This window comes from Rhea pennata, chromosome 7 (genome assembly GCF_028389875.1).
Source record: "Rhea pennata isolate bPtePen1 chromosome 7, bPtePen1.pri, whole genome shotgun sequence".
NCBI lineage: Eukaryota > Metazoa > Chordata > Aves > Rheiformes > Rheidae > Rhea > Rhea pennata.
In genome coordinates, this window is record NC_084669.1 from 3873832 (window position 1) to 3894024 (window position 20193).

Genomic DNA, 20193 nt, shown 5'->3' on the forward strand with positions numbered 1-20193 from the left:
CACCCTCGGGGGGTCGCCCCTTCCCTCCAGGAAAAAAAAACAAAGAAATTGCCCTCTCCTCCAAAAAATTCAGAGATAAAACAAAAGCTCCCCCCCCTCCACTCACAAAGAGTGCTAACTCTTCAGAGGAGACTTGCATTAAACAGCTAATGCCCCTCTGTCCCACTCTGGTGCATTTTAGCACCAATCACTATTGAATGTTGTCAGAGCTACAGAAATCACTAGATAAGCAAAGGCTCTGATCTGCACGAACATCAAACATTTAATCTAACTATGTATCACTCCTATGCAACCCACAGGAACACGAGCTGTTCTAATGTAACTCCTCAAGAGGGGAACTAACCTGTTTGCCTCAACAGAATCTCTACATTAAAATCCGCAACATTTTGGAACTGTTTACACCAACTTTTGCATGGTTGGTCAGTTTATTTTAGTAAAAAGCACTACACTAATAATTTCTCCAAGATGGAAAGCTGTACTAAAACTTGGCCTTCTCCCTCAACACGCTGTGATGAGCTCCATAAGAAGAGCATTTTATGCATTATCAAGAATACCCCCAAGTGCTTTGAAGATGTGTAAAATGAGTTGGTTATCATTTTCAAAGGTAGTTTCAAAAAAAGCAGACATACATAAGCCACAGAAAAGACAGACTATAGGCTTACACCTATCCTGGAAGCCATCCACACTGGATTTAGTTTCTCAAATCCGATCTGATGATATTTGAGTTGGTCGTCTTTTTTCCTGTTTAATTTTAAAAGCTGTGTATTCAAGCTAATTCACTAAGTATATGCAGCTAGACCAGGAGAATATTTAAGGCTGAGTAAAATGGAAATTTCACTGTTAAATCTTTAATATTTAAAGAGGCATCAACAGTCAATTGCATTCCAGGAAACAAAGCGGCTATCGGTTATGGGACTCTCAGCAGTTCTAGCAGGGCTGCCAGTTTGCAACAAGGGCTACCTAAAGAAAAAATTCTTAACATGGAGAAGTTATGGTTTGGGTGGTGGACAGGGAGACCATACACTGCAGGATGCTATAAATTTAATCACTATGTTGAGCTATTTAAAAGCTCTTTTTTGGCAAGTGTGATCTCAAACATAGTCTAGTTGCTATAAAAGTAAATCACAAAACACTAAGCACTTCAAAGCTTCCCAGAAGCAAGCAGGTGCTAACCACAGCTCACACCCAAGCACAGAACAGCGAACGACTTGAGGAGACTTGTCCTGGCAGCTCACGCTAGCGAGTCCGACAGCTGTACAGCCACTTGGCACAGCCTCCTCGCGACCATTTACTCAGGGCAGCACTCCACAACACAGGAGTTAGGCTGCAGAGAAGTAACTTCAGGTAATTTGACATATGACTCCCAGGTTCACCTGTTCACCCATGTGAAAACAGGCAACATTACACTTGTGCCAAGCAAATCAAGTCATGAATGTTCGTCTGACAAAATTCCTGGATGTTGCACATCGAGGAAGAGGTGGTCCCAGATTCCTCGTTACCTTCCGGCTCACGGAGCAAGACAACACTTTTTGGAATATTTAGACCAAATCATACCAATCTGCCTCAACATCCAGTCTGTGAAAAAAATATTCTGCAGACCACTCAGTCTTCAGGTTAAATACAACACAAACTTCAAGTATCAGATCTGTGCATTACCACTGTCTTCCCCAGCCTATACTTTTATCACCTGAAATGAAATACATTTAGCTACACAAAGCAGGTATTTCACCTGACACCACCACCAACAAATAATCCTCATTCACCATACAAAGACTTTCAACTGCCCAAAACTTACAAGTCAAACAGCTTCTTATATTTTTCTGAAGACTAATGTTCTACATTTGACATTAATTTCACAATCTAGAGTTCTTCAATGAATTAGGCATTTGCCAACTTCCAAAGCTACTTTACTTAAAAGCAAAAAAAAGAGAAAAACAGAAAAACTTCTAGATCTGTTTCAAGAAATTGTCTATTAAGTTATAATAAACAGTGATACATTGGTGGAAACAACTATAGGGTAGCAGACAAGCAGATACGCTTGAGGCCAGGAAGATGTGTACGGGTACATGCCACAGCACCCTATAACACAGCTGCTGTTTCCTGACTCAGCAATTCTTTCCACATTCGTTTTGTTTACTGTCGAGCATATTTAAATGCGCCTAATCCCCCCCCCTTATTTCTATAGGCAGGGAAACATCAAAGTGTTAGCATCTAACACACAGGCAAGTTGCCCAAATGCATGTATTCGGCTTGTAAAATAGAATACACATCTCTAGAAGTCTGCAAACATCAGTCTAAGCAAAACCAGACTAGAGTCAACTCAACAAAATAGCATCTTCATATTTATCTTAACAACGGCTGGGCTGTTTGCCCAGAAGACTTAAACAGTCAGCAAGAACTTGATCAAGGTATGAAAAATTATAGTGCTAGTTGATAAATAGGTCAGTATTTACATCACATTAGTTGTAAACTGTGAATCACAAACATATCAGATAAATTAAAATTACATCACAGAATTTAATTTTGCAGAAAATGAGATTTACACCATTAGTTGACCAATATTTTATAATCACTCCAAATTAAGCTTCTTAATATTCTAACTCAAACAGTAAGCTATTGGTAGATCATTTACGAACAGAATTCCTCCCTTTTGAACCTCTATGGCATATAGTCAGCAAGTCACCAAAATTAGTATTTTATTACTTTTGGGTACTTGATTAACTTATTTCTCCTATTCCAACTTCATCATTCTCCACCCTCCTTTACTTTCTCTACCTTTCTTTGTACACCCTTGCCTCGTGCTCTAAGGGTGACGGCTTTTCACTGTTCTTAAGGGCTGCTTCCTTGCACCTCCTGCAGCGCTGCAGCATGACAAGGCATGGCCCTTCATCCTGTAAAAGCAGGACAGCAGTAGAAGATACTGCTGTCACTCTGTTGAGGAATTATACCAGTGTAAACACTGTTTTGCCTTTTGCCTGTCTCTCCCCAAGCTTGTGAATTACACCGGACAGCTTCCTTCAGGAAATGCTAAATATAATTTAATTTACAAAATGAATGTTTACAGCACTTACTGTGACAAACAACTTCAGTTCTGTATTTTATTAAGCCTCCTGTGTCCTAAGGCAGTACAAATAGTAACTTTTGTTAAGCTTTCACTAAAAGAACATACTATACCAGTCATTGATTAAAAGTATGACAAAAATTCTTTTAGTGTGGCTACATGTAGCCATACATACCTTGTACTTTTCACTATCAAACTTCCTGTTTCTAAGAAAAGAAAAACTAAGTTTTGAGGGGTTCGTTTTGTTCTTTATAACAGTAAAAAAGATTTATGTACACAGTAATTCCATCCCCTACAGGCTAGTAGCTTACACATCACTCTGCTTTCAATTTTCTTTAAATTTATGATTTATAGCTAAAACTTTCTAAACTAAAATCTTTAAACCAAAGTTTAAAAACTAAAGGCTTACCTTGAAAACGAGTATATCCTAACGTTTCTCCTCGGAAACTCTTATAATATTTTACTCCATAAACTATAATTGGTCTTCTAAGAATATGTGCAAGTACAAAAATGTGTGTCTGCTCCAAACTTGCTCCAGGCTGTACCAAACACAAACAACACAACACTTGAAACAAAACCTTATCATTCTTTACTTTTAACTTTGAAAAATTCTCCAAGTTCAGGGAGAAAGCCCTTCTAAGAGTAATTTAACTTTGATAGGGAAAACGAAAGACTAAGAGACGATTACATATGCGTTAGAGATAAGCACAAACATTTCAGCTTGCACAAGAACTTAATCTGTCTATAATAATTCTTTGTCCTATCTCTCAGATTCAATCTACTGTATTTCATTCTCTGGTTAGAAGAGAAGCTCTGCTTAACGTTTAGTCTAAAAATAACTCACTTATCTGAGAAAAGTTAAGGTAAATACTTTTTAATGATACGGAAACAGCACATCCAGAAATAGTTAAGATAAAATAATGCCAAAGTCATCCATGTACTTTAAGGGAGGAGTTTTAAAAATACTGCTATATTTGGAAGCTTATAAGAACACAACTTGTATTTTGGAACAGAGTAGCAAAATGTCAGCTTGCTAAAGTTTTATTAGTTCCAGGTTACAAATTTGCAGGTATATTCTTAGAGGTGAGTGTTGCAGGAAGTAAGAGGCAAAACATTAAGCGGACAATTGAGTATCAGTTTGTTCTACAGACTTCGCTCTGATGCCCATAGAACCAGACTCTTTTTGGCATCCTTGTACTACTTAACAAGCAAGTCAAAAACGGCAGATTTTAAAATAACGTTTTACAGCACAGTAGGAAAAGGCTAATCAATACTTTTTAAGATTGTTGGCTTAAGAGGAATGTTTTCTGCAACAAGAAAAAAAATATTCACGAACAACATTCCAAGTTTTGGAAATTTCTATTCAATGGGACTAAAATAACCTTTCTCACAGCAAGCTTACAAGATAAGTTCTCACCTGGCTCGCAAGAGAGAGTATGAATGCCCAGTCTTCCTGCCACTGTTCCTCTCGTAATGAGAAATGTAAACCAAAGCTTTGGGAATACCACGATTCCCACTCTTTCCAGCGTGTATAGAACCTAAAATATTAACAGCAAGAAAGAGTAGCAAAAACATTAAAATATTTGCTCAATCATGTCTGAAAGCAGTACTCAGCCCTTTGAAACCCTATATCCCAACTCCTGTATTGAAGTGAAAAGAAAGCATATGCCAAGAAAATTGATTTATTTTTCTGTAATCTTTAAGGAGACACCATTTGCTAATCCTCATCTAGTATATCACATGGCATCCTCATGTGCACAGCAAAAATAATGTAATAGATAAAAGGTCCTAAAAGGCTCCTGGCTAGTTTGCTACATCTTGTAATCAGCCTTATTGAGGCTTATTTAACTGTTGAGCTATAGGGAACAAAAGCAAGATCTTCTATTGTATATAAAAAAATACTACTCATTCTTCTCACATAGACAATACAGACGTTTTCTTCTTTGACCATACTATGAACCAATTAACTCCAGCATGCTCACATATCAGCTTCAAATGATCTGTGGTTAACAGGCAGAATCTGGTTTTGATATCAGTTTTTGGAGCAAAGAGTATGGTAATTTCACATTATACAGAAAAGCTACAAAGCAGGATATATAAGAATCAAATACAGAAAGTGTGATTAATCAGATTTACACTCGAAGTTTTAAAGTCATTGGGTTTCTATTTTTCTGTTTAAATTAAATTTTTTGTATGCTAGCATGTAGTCCCCACATTTCATCTTTTTTAATTAAAGAGTGAAAGTATCGACATATTAAAAAGCAGACTGGCTTTTAAAATTTTAATGTCAGCCCAGTGTACTAAGAATAAGGATTAGTATTTGGCTTAACACTTTTTAATAAAACAATGGACTTCACTGCAAATGCAAAGAACACATTCAGCGTATTTTTAAAAGTCACTGAAACAAACTAGTTCAACTAAAATCCGAGAAGGGTAACCCTATGTGTGTGGTGAGGGGAAAACCTTTCTCAATTTTTCAGTAAAGATGTAATCATCCTAAATTCTTGGTGGATACGGCAGCTATTGCTTATCAGGTCAGTTTTCCCAGCTATAACTAAAACCATCAACTCACATAAAGGAACGGTTAACAACACATATTTTGACAGGCTTATGTGCTTACTCGCAGCAACCATCTACAGGGAATCTTCTGGTTCTATCTGCATTCTAGTTTCTCTCCAAATCCATGACCTGCTTCTATCTTTACACTCGTTTTCCCCCAAGGAATCGCTAACTGAACTCCTAGTGCTACATAAATCGCCAGTTCTCCTGAAAGAAGTGTAATGAGATGCAGTTAATAAAAGGTCTAATGCAAATGTGTTTTCTTTAAGAAGTTTTTCACTGAGTTAGTTAGCTCTAGAGACAGTTATCTGCAAATGTTTCTGGGAGGTTATTCTGATAGCTTCAGACAGAGAAGTCAAGGCCTCAGGACTCTGAGCTTATTTACAGCAAGCTTTTCAGTGCGACACAAGAGGACTGAATAGATGCCTAAGAAAATTCTCAAAACCGACTAATGGCATGCCCATTCTCCATTAAAAGCTAACAGGGGGGTAAAAAGGGACACAACCAAATACGCTCTAAGGGGAAGAGAGAAGAAAAAAGGACCTTTAAGGTCAAGTAGAAAAAGACTCCAGAGGCCAAAGCCCCTGGAAACTTCACTAACAACCTCCCCCCCCACACACACACCCCAAGTACCAGACACTAGATTGTCTCTACTATGGAGATACTTCTCTGTTCAGCATCTAAACACACACAACAGAATGCGGCCAGATGACTGACTTGAATGTTCAGGTTATACCTACAAAAAATCCCTATTTTTAAGCATCACTATTAAGGCTTTAAAGAACAGAAGTTTAAGTGTATTGGCTTTGAGACTAGTGATTGTATTTAAGAACCTATTCCTTCAGCAACTGCCATCATTAAAGCCAGTGATGACAACCTCTTTTCCAGTCTACTCTATGTCTTAACCCATAAAGTCTAAAAGCAACAGCTTCTTCCCACACAGAACTCATCCAGAGGAATAAAAGGCTGGTTATAACAAATTTAACTAAGAGTTCTCAGAGCCTCAATGTGGCATTATACTCAAGTGCAATGTATTATCTCCAGCATCTCGCTAGTTGACTCTTCAAGAATTTCCACCACAAACAGATTCTGGAGGCAAAGCAATTCCTATTAAGGATACAGCTCTGTATAGCAGTGTGCCAGAACCTCTACTGATTTTTCCAGTATTAACCCAGCAAATCAGATTTTCCAGACTGAAGGTAGACAACAACTTTCAAACAACTGTAAATGAGCATCTGAATCAGACTAAAAGAAAGAGAGAGAAAAAAAAAACTGCTTCCAACAGGGATAAAGTAAATTCTGAGGAAAAAATGAAGATTCTGTCCAGAGTAAGAACTAAAAAAGTTTACAAGACTTAATGTAGTCTAAAAAAAAAAAAAAAGAGTGTTATGTTAGATACATGTCAACAAAAGTTAACACTGGTTAATCCAGTTTGTCACATGTTTTCGCACGCCATGCATGCTTTTGTTACTATAAAGAACAAAATCTATCATAAATCTATGTCCTGGCTGATGATGCCAGAGACTTTCCTGCATGGTCCAAACACATATTTCCTTATAAGCAACCCTGAAGTTGCGACAGATCCATTCAGAGACAGGATCTCTGGAGAATGACAGAAGCACCACTTTATGGAATCCAGTTCTGGTTGCTAATTCGAGGAATTTTCCCCAAACAGCAAGCAGTCAGGGGCAGTAATCACAACAGCTACTTACAGGTACCTCTACAGTCAACGTTCCTTGACCTCCTGTACAGTAAATGGAGAAAGGCAGCAGGCTACTCCTCTACTAGACCTGCTGATATATTTTCTCTTGTCCTTGACCACATGAATGTAGGAAATCTAATCTCCTGTGTCTTAAGTTAACCTTTATCAATATCTTGCCTTAGTTCCATTACATACTGGTAGAGACCACTGGGAGTCCAGATGCAAGACTTTTTCCACTAACAGACAGTAACAAAAAACACACGACTGAAGAAGGTTGCCAGTGTACAACAAAAATTCAGAAAGATAAATTCCACGGTCCAGTGACAGCCTTAGTTAACTATCAACACTTTTTGCTTTACTGTCATTATTTCAGTAGACAAAACAGAACAGAAAGAACTATACTGAACAAAGTTGTAACTAAGCAGATAGAATGAACATACCAAAAAGTATATATAGGAATTAAACAGTCTTCTGCACATCTTCCACCAACAGCAGCAAGACATGGCATGTGCCAGATTTAAATTGCAAGTATATAGAAAATTCAGTTTATTAAAGGCAGTATTACTGCACTCTTCACAAGGGCACAGTATAAAACATCGTATTATGTTTCAAATGCTATTTGCTGAATATAACATACTACAACTTATTTCACAGGGTGTCCAGGTTTCCAGTGTTTGCATTTAAAATAAACCAGAAATAGATTACATGAATCACAGTGTGATTCAACATTTTTGATCCACACCATCCAGAATAAATCTGTGGGGGTTTTTACACTATACTGTAATCAATGCTGCATACAAAGCTATCCTTAAAGCTAACACAAGAAGTACCTTACCAATGTGAGCAGTCATGTAAACTGTCGTGAAGAGCTTTCCGCAGCACTGAATCTTTGTCGTAAATGCCCCAAGTGGCTTGTAGTACTGAATCAAGCAGACAGTCCCCTGCAGTCCGATTCCAAAGTGCATATAATCTGCTGTCCAAGCGCGTACCCAGTTCCAGTGACCAGTTGATAATGGGAGATTCCTCTTCTAGCTCTGTAAGATGACAATAGCCTCTTACAAAACCTACTAGCATTTGAAGTTATCTCAGTGAGAGAATCTGAATAAGATCTTACTACTATAATCTCTATTTTATTTATGCAAATGGATAAATTGTTAAGTTTTCGCTCCACCCACAAAAACGGATGAATTTGAAAACACTTCCTCGGGCTAAATATTGTCGGGGGGGACACCCAACACAACCTACACACACATGTACCCATCATCCACTAGCCTTAAAGAAAATATCTTATCATTTCTTTAAGGATTATTTCTGAAGTGGAAAAATTGTTCAGTTTTCTTTAAAGAGCTCAGACTTACTTAAAACTGCAAAGCTCTTAAAAATCCATAAATCCAAAGATACATTATGAACATAACTTCTACAGTCTCCATTCTACCTTTTAAAGTTAACATAAAGGTTATCATTTTTCTAATTTTGAGATGAAAATTAATTTGAAAGCATCAAAATTTATTTAAACTGTAACTTCAGGCAAATGAAAAAAACAGAAAGCCTGTAACAAAGGAAAGATTAGAGTCATTTTCGAGTGTGTTTACCTTTCTGAACATCTCTATCAAGTACTTCATCAAATAACTTTTCTTGGACTGTGGGTGGTAAGTCTTCAATATCTGGAAAAGTGGAAATTGAATACAAGAATCAAGTTGGTGCTCCGGAGAATTTATGCAACAGTTTTCTTCCTACAATCCTTAATGCTTCCGCTGAAAAGCTGCTGTCATTTTCAGATTTATCATTTGTGACCCCAAGTTTCATAGAACGTACTAAAGTACAGCTACATTTCAGGCTGACTATCATGCATTTTATGCAGAAAGGATCAAAGCATATTTAGAGTAAAAACAGGAGAAAGGGAAGCAAAGAACTACTTTGAAGGTGGGGCAGGGGGGAAGATTTCAGCACTACTGTATTAAGGACAGCTTCATTCCGAAATAGTGGTTTTTCCATCCCTCTGATAGGCTTCCCTACTCTGCTGTGTCCCAGCGGACAGGTAGAGTTTGTCAACAGGCTTATCCTTGTCCAGACCAATCCATTGTCTTAGCTGTTTCTTGCAAACTTTGGGGAAATAGTTCAGAGAACCCTACTGCTCTGTGGGTCAGTTTGCAAGCTAGAAGACAGAAAACGAGCAAACTATTGAGCTATGACAGGGAAAATGTCAGTACTCTTCCAAAAGCTTACATATAGAAGCTGCAATTCTATATATATACATGTGTGTGTATACTTATATATACATATGTATGTAATATGTGTATATATATGTATATATATACATATGTATACGTATATATACATATATATGTATACACACACACACAAATACACACACCTTTAAAAATACTGAAAATTGTGTAATGTGCAAAATTCTTTTGAGTCCCATATTTCATAATGCAATAAACATTGTTGCATATTGTGAAACTCAATCCTACTTACAGTAAGACAAACAGGGTAAAATTTTTTTTTTAGCACATATTACTAAGATACTTGAACACATGCAAAATTTAAATAACTGGATTTTATATGGATAAAGTAAGGATTTGAAATTAAGATAGGCTTGCAACCATTTAGCTACCATCAATGCCCACTAACTCAGTTTTCAAGTTTATATTTTTCTCAGCATGAAAAAGTCTACCATATAGCACTCTCAGTTCTTCCAGGCCCCACAGATACAACACTGGGGCGCCCCAGATCAACATTAGAAGAGTGAGCCATGTTACACTTGAACAAACTACACTGGCTTCAGGACAACCATGTTCAGACAGGACTTTCAGCATAGGTGTCAGCCTGGGAGCACAGTGAGTCTTTTCCCTTTGTTTCTACAACTGAACAGTGGAGATGTTCTCAGCTGGATGCAGAGTGCAGAACTAACCAAAAGGACTTCCAAAAGCAATCTGCATGGGAGAGCAATCCTCAAACAGTGGTGTACACACACAGCTTGTTAAATCTTGACTGGGTTTTAGGTGATACTTCAGAGACATGCAGATCTCTTGTATTTCAGTGCCGTATCTGCCATCCCTGCTCAGTCATATATCTGGTATCATAGGGCTTCCAAAAAATGGTACCAGACACTCACATTTAGGCACCCGAATTGCTCGTGAAGCGTCTCTTTGTTTGGTGTAGGCAGTTCTCTTTCTTTAAATTAAAGCTCATCCAGAGTAGCCAGCAATCAATTAAAAAATTTTGTACTGCACACATCTGTACATTGGCTCTTTGGGAGGATCATATTCAGTCAGGAATAAATTTCCACTTGATCCTTCAAGTTGCATTGCACAGGTAATATCCTACTATGAATGTGTGACCTACCATTATTCTTGGAAATGCTGGCCTGGGACCAACTGCTAACAATTGCTGGTTAGAAGAGATGCTAGGTGTACTAGGATGGTGGAAGTAGAAGTATTTTAACAGTCTCAATGTACAGAAGTTTCAAATTCTATTTCTGGGCAGTCACAGAAGTGAAGTTCATGTTTTCCTCCAGCTTTTGAACACTGCTATTCCTTAATTAACTAAGAGTTATTACAAGTCAGATAACCTGCTTACTGGATTAAAAGGCGTCTTGAAAATATTGAACAACTAGAGACAGCAATATACTTCTCACATGTGTTATGAAACCACTGTGCTGCCCCTCTTTTCTTTCCCTCTCCAAACAGAGATGCAAGTTTTATAATCTCTAGACACTTGGTACACCCACACTGTCCGCTAACACACGTGACCCACAGAATAAAATAGAATAATTGTCTCAAACAGGTAATTGTAGACAAGTGGTAAATATTACAGTTTTTTTGAAGAGATGAGATAACATTCAAGCAATAGGTTCCAAATACAATATTCACAATGCTACTGTGCTTCATAAAAAAGAAAAAACAATTTGCCAATTAGTGCAGTTTCCAGGTATATGTTAAGTAACCTGACTGCACACTGTCTTATCTCAGGTTGCATTTCTAATAAAGGGAATAGCTACTGAAGATTAAAAAAATCCTCTAATAATTTTTATTAATAGACAAGCATTTGACAGACATTTTCTTGGTCACAGAGTAATTCATAAGTATTCAAGAAGTATTACCGCTGTAACTAGATACAAAATGTAAAAAATGTACTGGAAGAACAGCTCTGGGCTTTAGACAAAAAGGCTGAAAGTTATTAGAGCTTAGAAACATCTAGGCTCCAATCTTAACTTTCCTTAGAGGACACAACATTTCTTCTTTAATTTCTTCACGCCCAAAGAGGACAACACATGCTCACTTCACAAGAATGATGGACAGGTGAAAGAGCAGAGAAACAAAATACTAATAAGCAAACACCAGATCCTAAACCTATACACACCACTATCATCTGAAAGTCAAAGGCAGCATCTAAACAGTAGCAGTTCTCAACTACGGTGACAAAGAAATCTTTCAACAGTAAGCAGCGTTTTATAATTACCTGCAGGTAACGTAAACGTTACGAGGTCAGTTAGAAAATAGCAAGCGAAGTCCCCCTTTCGTTGATGAAGAGATGCAGCGATTTCACGACGAATTTGTTCTGTAACCTCTGGACACACCATTGCAGGAATGCACTTCGCTGCATGTTGTGATACCTGTAACATAAACAGACTTACTGCACTAAGTACTATTTCTAGTTAAGTATAAAGACTTAGGAGTAGTCTATAAGAGCAGGAAGGAAAAGGGGGAAAGAAAAAAGCCTCACACACATACAAGGGTTCACAGTATTTTGGTATAACCAAAACAAAGCAGAATACTGGATAATAGAGAAATATCTTAAAAGTTATGAGTGAGCCCAGATTACATGTAGCATATAGAACTATTACCACAGCACAACAGTTTCTTACAGAGAAACTTCTCAAAAACTGTTAAGTTACTTAAATTCCTTACACTTAAGACCAGCAAAAAAAGCACTGAATCTAACCACACATAAATTACTCTAATAATTTATTAATATTAAATAAAGATTAGATTAATCCTTATTATTGAGATTAAATTAAATATTAATAAATGTATTTATGTAAGACCTTCTCCAGACTTCAGCTACATTTATCTTTCTTCAGTTACTCCACTGTTTTATTACTCAACCCTATGCACCCCACCATCCTCAGGTGCTTCTCCTTCTCAGACATGCTACTTTTCTCAGAGCCTTCCTCAAAGGATGGGAGGAGTCAGCAGAATAAAAGTGTGCCTCAGATCAGGTAATGAACCATAAATCTGAGATGAAGAAAATGGTGAAAAAATAATAATTAGTTATAGGTTTAATAAGAAGGAAAAATGAAATAGGGCAAAGACCACCAGAAGTGAGGCACACTAGGTAAAAATACACAAGGATATGGAACATGCGAAAGCAAGGAGACCACGGAGAGGAACCAGTCTGTGCAACATGGAAGGGAAGTTAAAATAGTTTATTTGCAAAGCAAGAAATCTGCTCTTCCCCATAAGAGAAGCTCCAAAGAGTCCCACAGAAGAAAGAAAATGGTAGTTCAGTGCCAGACTTATTCATTTACAAGACTCAAAATTAAGCTATCATTGAGCTCAGTGTTTTGCCCCCGGGGCATTTCCTCTCCCCCACCCAAAGCACAGGAAGCCTCACAATGGCTTACTTCCACTGCCAGTAAGGTCAGGCGCATGCCAAGATTGCTCCTTTTAATGAGAAACCTGAAAGTCCTCCAGACCATCACACGCATACATCTTAAAAAACAGTGTTTCTTAAGGAGAATTATCAACAGAAGAAAGGCACAAAGCAGCGATTCACTTATCCTTCTAACAATATTGGTCTCTGCCAACCAGCAAATAAAATTACATGCCCCTGGCTGCAAACAATGGCACAGTTAGGTAAGGTTCCTGTTCAGTCTATGCACGGGCCAGGGTAACTCACCTCTGTAAGCAAAATTGCTAGCATATCTTGTCTCTGAAAGCGTATAGCCAGGTGTACAAGCGTGTACCCAACATCAAAAGCAGAAGGGCGATTTAGCAGGCGTACTTCATCTGCAGTAAGCTGGCGCGCAATATCTCCTCCTGATGACTTGTAAGCCTCGACAGCAGCTAAATCTCCTTCTACAACTCCTGAAGAAGGAAAACACAGTTTCATTTTAGCTAGCGAATGAGCTGTTCTGGACCTTACTTAACACAGTTTGCCTCTATCTCTTCTGACACAAATCTAACATACAAGTGTCAACGGCACAGCAAGCGGCTTGCAAATAATTCTTTTTTTAAATGGAAGACTATGAAATACTTCCACCTACCTCACCTCCCAGATCATCTCCAATCTCCAAAATAGTTGGAAGATACAAAAGATTAAGAGTCAGCTACCATGTGGTGCTGACAGCCCTTGATTAAATACCTGGCATAACTTACTATCATTTTGTTTAATGAACAGTCACAAACAAAAATCATTCATTCATAGTACAGAGATTAGCCTGATTATTACATCTTCCCTTGTAACTTACTTTAAAAACAAACCCCTTCCAATTTTGACAACAGTTAGGAAATAAATTAATTCAAGATTTTTCAAAAAAAAATTACTTTGTTCTGAAGTATGGTTTAAAATACAATGTTGGAAGGGAATACAGGGCACAAGGCTTTTCTTCAGTTCATCCCTGCTATAAATCGAATGTTTATGCAGTCATCATCTAGGGTACACTATTAAAACTAAATTAAAGAAAAAAAATCACACACACACACAACATCAACTTTGTCTTGCTTCACTTTTAAAGTGAGGTAGAAAAAAATGCATTCTAAAGTCATATGAAATCTAACTTCTGTATTACATTTCATACCAACACCCTTCATGCTGACTGCATCCCTTAGCAGCAATTATCAGAACACATCATTAAAATGAGGTGGAATCTGTTATCTTTGAATCTGTTATCTTCAACTGTATCCCTTGCTAAATAAGACCTCTGAATTTAGAAATGCCGTTTACTATAAAAACCTTATTTTAGATACATTCTTCACAAGACAACAGCGTAATGAATAATGACTTAAGAAACAGAAAAATTACCTTCTAGCAAGCCATCTTTGATAGAGAAGTAAATAGAGTAAGTCTGATCCACAACTGAGAAGAAACCCTATTTGCAATAGCCCCAGACCAGAAAAAGAATAAGAATACAGTATCAAAGCCAAGCAGGTAGCAATTTTCAAATCATTCCAAAACTCTGAAATTCTGTGATTTTCCTTGATCATATAAAAATGAAAAACCTTCTCCCACCATTTTTGATAGCTAAGCCTCATTCTAACTCAGAACAGCCAACAGTTGAACAGGTTTTTACCTGGGACTCTAGAGGCCATGACACTGAAAATCAAGACTCAAGTCCATCCTTCAATCAATAATTTTACAAAGGCACCAAAAAAAAAAAAAAAAAGAGAGAGAGAGAGAGAGAGAGAGAGAGAGAGAGAGAGAAAGGGCCAAGTCTCACAGCCCTCACTCCAGTTCAATTTTTTTTGGTTTGGTATTTTGAATCTCAATCCTGAAGTGCCTATTACCAGACAAGTGCCCTAACCACTGGGCTGCTGGTTATTTGAGAATACAGGAAAACATTCTTAGGTTGGCCTGAAAGTCTGTTATTTTCCAATAAAGAGATTATAAAGCTTTCAAAGGAAAAAGAAGGAAAAAAAAGGAGGGGAAATAGATTATCAATGCAAGACATCTTTCTACAATGCTGTCAGCCCTACTCAGTAAGCCTCTACAGAGTTAGATTACTCATTTCAAGGGTGGTCAAAATTAGACAAGTTCCTGAATGCAAACTGAAATGCAAGTTTCAGTCATATGACATCCACCAGTCTGACAAGCACCCAAGAATTGTAAGAGGCCAGGATAGAATGAAAACAATACAGGAAGGTCCCTTTTTTGTTGCTGTTGTTTTCAAAAGCATTTCTCTAGCTTGACTGTACAGGAAAGCATTCCTGTTCTCCAGCATTAATGCCTCATTCTGTTTAAGTGCCCGCCTATGCATTCACTCGAGATGAATCAAAGAACTAACTAGCCAAAAGTTATGTCTTTCCATTTAAATTCTTATTTCAGAGGAGTTAAAACTTCACTGGTGAAAAATGTTTTTAAAAAGTAAAGAGCTGCTACAGAGGGAGAAAAACTAGCTCAGCAAAGGGAAATGAAGACAACTGAGAACTATTTGGTCAGAGATTTAAGTTCACCAAAATACTCAAAGGAATAAAATATGGGATCCCTGACCAACCTAGCTATGCTCCTGTTAGGATGTTTCACATCAGAACTAAAATATACTATCAAAGCAAAAGGTATAGCATATGCTGACAAACTTATCCATAGCAAGAATGCTAAGCGTAGCATTTTATTTCCACACAAGCATATTTTTATGTCACTGATAATGTACTACCCAGGCTGATGCATCATTCCAACCAAATGCTGCACTGATGCTTTCTTACACATACACATAGTTAAAGTCAGACACTACCTAATGACTTGTTTTCTTAAAATAAGAAAGAAAATCTTTGAGAGAAGAACAGCTCCTCTGCTACTTTATGACACATCAAATTTATTATTTTTATGAAAAATACCTTTATAAAGGCTGTTTAGATTTTGACTACATCTGCTGACAGGGAAAAAAGATTTCTGTTGTCATATTTGCCTATTCCTCTGCAATAACAAATATAAACAGCAAAAACATCCAAAACCTCCCTAAAATTGGTAGGTAATGATCCTGACAATTCAAATATCCCAGCCTAATTTCAAAAATCAAAGAATCAAACATTCCAAATATGACCTTTCAGTGAGGGATAAGCAGCCCCAAACCCAACTGGATAAAAATCCAATTCTGCCATCCCTTCAAATACACACTACACAGGACAGCGTCAAGTCAGTGCTCAGTCAATTCCGATTTGTCTCTGCCCCATCCTCAGCTGCTAAGGCTGCTTACTACCACCCTGCTCTTAATAAAAATCTCAGCAGCAACTGAGATTTAAGACCAACACTGAGAGGCAATCCTGAGGTTTGGCAATGTCTTCAAGCACTAACTACTACAAGCTGCAACAGGGATCAAAATCATCGACACATGCTGCATACAGCACTGCCTGCTCCTGCAGTTTATTCATAGGTCTTACAGTACTTGACATTCCTAAAAGCACCATGTCCTAGAACTCAGAAAATTATTACATAAGCTTTCATTTAAAAAGTACACTTCTAAGCCTCACTGCTGAACTTTAAGCTAAAAACGTCAAAAATAAAGTCCAAAATAGGAAATTGCATATGCTTTCTAGGCCTTATTAATAAAGGAGAGTAAGTTAGGTATGAGGCCGGCAACACTTTATCCCGCAGAGGTAAAGAACAACGACGGTTTGCTAAACGACACGTGAAGCTAGCACAGTTACAGCACATAAAGGGGCTGGGGGAATGGACACCTGTGCACGCATTGTACCTGCTTATTTTCTATTCCTCAATTTAAACAGCCAAGTGACTATTTATGGGAGGCCAGGAGGGGGAAGAACGGCAGCAAATTTTTAGCACAGGTCCATGCAAATTCACATCTAAACATACAGTGAGATGTCCTTAACCATTCTGTAAGCAAGCCTTAATACACAAACATAATGCACAAGACCAAACCAAACAGAGCTTTTTTTGCTTAAGTTTCTGCACAGAGACAAATACAGGTCTATTTGCTTATGAGATGCTTGGTCTAGCAAACCTGCTGTACACACTAATGTCTGGCACTAATTTGCACTAAAATATTGTGAGCCAATAAACAGAGCATCACTACTGCACGGCTTACTTTCAATTATTATTGCAAATATCCTTGTTGTCGCTCACCTAGAAAAAGAAAAAAATACAAACTTCTCTGTAACTGCTCTACCAACTCTCTACTCCATACTAGCAGATTTGAAAGAACAGGGAAGATTCCTGACAACTCATCAGGTACCAGTCTGCTTACAGTGCCACGTAAGCAGCAAAGAGTCTAAGGCTGCAATGAAGACCGAACAAAAATACAGTAGCTTCTGCAACAGGCAGATGACCAAATCAGAAGAGATGGCTCTTGCCCCAAAACTCCGGGTCAGCTTGACTACACAGAACATTCATAAAAGCTGACTGCAAATCTTTAATTCAGCATCACAGCTCCAAAATACGTTCTTAACATGCTTTTACTGACAAAGGAGGCACATTCCTACAATGGCTTTAATTTCTGTCAGATGGATGACCGACTTGAATTCATTAATTCAATCTAAAAAAAAGCTTAACAAAACACTATTTACAAGAGCCACTGCAGAAATATTTACTGATGTTATAATTCATTACGTTTCATAAAACACAAGTGCTTGATTACTTAAACAAGCAGTCTTTGAAACACATTCTGACAAAGAGCATGCCAGTTAGATTTTTTCCCACTGACACCCACTGCATTCTTTGGGCTGTTAAAATGTCCAAAGAAAGAGTAGCATTTGCCTTAAGATTGCTCACACAACCCTCACGAGTGCTTAAGTAGCTAGGTCTCTTGCTAGAGTATACCTGAGATTATTCACAAGAGCTACCTATATGGAAATAGACCCTTAAAATTCAATGTACACTTCTGACCCACTGCAAGAATAATTCTTGTTTAAAGTGCATTCCAGAAATGGAAGCCTGGTATTGCAACTAAAGAAATTGCTTTTTTTAAAAGCCCTAAAAGGAGCAATTTTGCTTTGCTTAATGCACAAGTACATGACAACTGATATCTTAAGTGACATAATAGAATAAGAAGTGAGGCAGGCAAGTCAAAGGAAAATGAAAGTGAAAATTAGTATTTTGTGTTTACAGGTTCAGCTGTGCTCCCATCTGAATTCAGGGAATTCTTACTGAAATATTCTTTCGTAGCACCAACAGCCAAGTCTTGTTCTTCTCCTGCTGAAATCCAAACTCCTATAGATAGCACAGATCTGAAATACGCAGTCTTAGTTTACACAAGATACATGATAAAGAGATTAAGAAGGTATATTAAACAAAGACAAATTAAAAAGATATAAATTACATAATAACAATTATTTGTGTCGTTCAGATTGTGCATTTTCCTGACAACTGTCAAATCCATCTTCTTCATTAGACATCCAAAGTTACAATTAGCCAGTTGTTTCTAGCAACAATTCTAGTTGCTAGAAACAGAACACTTCAGCTAAGATTTAACTTATTCTTTAACACATGAAGATATTTGTAAGATTCAGTGCAATAAAATAAACGAAGAAAATACCTAGGAGTTTAACAAGCATAGCTAGAGCGCTATATCCTGTTTGCCTTAATTGTACAGTCCCACGAGCTTCCAAATAGTTAGGTGTAAAAGCAAGTTCCAAAGCAAGTATTACAGCAGTATCCTCTGGTACATTTTTGATAGTTCTGGAGCACATTGGCTAGTACAGCTTACAAATAAAACAGCAAATTATTTTGAATGCACAGTGATTCAGTTCTGCCCCACTGGATCAGGACAGAAGCCCTCCAGCATATACAGTTCCTGACAGACAGAAGGTTTAAATGTACAGGGAGACAGATGAAAAGCAGCAATTAAGGACAGCGTGAATTAACCCTCACTTCAACCACATTTGCTCTCAAGTTAAAGGTTCCTCAGCAATACCTCAGGTGACCATTAGGGACACACATGCTGCACAGCAGCACAACGCAGTGGGTCAGACAGGCGGCACTCACCAATTCTGCAGCAAGCTCCCAACCCTCCACAACCGTAAAAACTCTCCGTTAGAGAAGAGAGGTATGCAGTCCCACACAGACTGCAGGGTAGGCATTCGCATTCAGACAGTCGCCCTACCCCCTTCACACTCGTTTGCTAATACCCATCCACCCAAGGCAGTGGTTTGATAGTTCCTACACACAGACTACAATCCCCTAGTCTGTGTAACAGCTTTGCTTATACTAAGACCTGCGCTTGAGCAAGGAAATGGAGCGGATAGTCAGAGACCCATGGTCCTCAGTAAGTGCACTCAGTCTCTCCCCCGCCCCAAGCAGATCTGCAGTCTTCTCAAAAGCAAACTGTAAACAGTCTTCTCTGTGTCTTCACTACATGCAATCAAACGACCGAACAGCAGCCTGAGTCACTTTGCAGATACCGGTCATGTTTGGGTTAGCACAACCATAGACTAATCCATGTCCAGAGAGATTATCTGCGGGTGAAGCGGTACACTGCTAGGCAGCAAGCAGTTGACTACAATTAAGCTGAAATGAAACAAGCAAGAAGAGAATGAATTTTCATAATATACCTGCTTAAATAAATACAACTTTTTGCTAAACTAATGCAGGAGTGGAAACAAGCACCTTTGCTTAGGTAATAACTAAAGAACAAACCAGAAGGGTTTTTTTTTTTTTTTTTTTTTAATCTAAGGAGGTTGCAGTGCTATAGTAAGCAATGATGTACTCTCATATTTAAGATGACTAGAAAAGGAATTACTGTATCTTAAGTATCTTAAAGAGGGGCACACAGGAGACATAAGGGACAATTAAAATTATTCTCTGAACTGTTTACCATTCCGTTTAAGAACAGATTTTCTCAAAAAAAATGTTTTTAAAATATATAATATATACTATAGTATAGAAGTAGAGCCAGACCCCTCAGTAACATCAGAAACACTGAATCCTATGCCTCTCCCCTCCGCTACTGCTACAAATGAGTGGTTTACATCACATAAAAAACCCTGGTAAACAGGAGCATGTAACACTGATACAGCGGCTGTGTATTTGGCATACAGCTACCTGCAAGTGAGAGAATGATCAACTGATCTCTTTAAAATAATAATTTTGATACTGACTAACAATCTTGCTCTTTCTCTAGCATGGAGAGCTCTGAGGAGTTGTGGTTTGAGCATGCAAGCTGTCTCACTAGAGCTCAGACCTCACCTCCTTCAAC

At 37.9% G+C, this 20193-nt stretch overlaps 1 protein-coding gene across 2 annotated transcripts in view; it reads right to left on the reverse strand.

Annotated features, from left to right (window-relative positions):
- The window catches only part of ZRANB1 (zinc finger RANBP2-type containing 1), a 47485-nt gene that overhangs the window by 5992 nt on the left and 21300 nt on the right, over positions 1-20193 (reverse strand). For both annotated transcript variants that reach the window (XM_062579781.1, XM_062579782.1), the window contains 6 exons: positions 13227-13414; positions 11787-11940; positions 8915-8986; positions 8158-8356; positions 4479-4599; positions 3471-3600 (listed from right to left, as the gene is read on the reverse strand). In XM_062579781.1, the coding sequence (XP_062435765.1) occupies positions 3471-3600; positions 4479-4599; positions 8158-8356; positions 8915-8986; positions 11787-11940; positions 13227-13414 (864 nt within the window). The remainder of the gene's footprint in view (positions 1-3470; positions 3601-4478; positions 4600-8157; positions 8357-8914; positions 8987-11786; positions 11941-13226; positions 13415-20193) is intronic.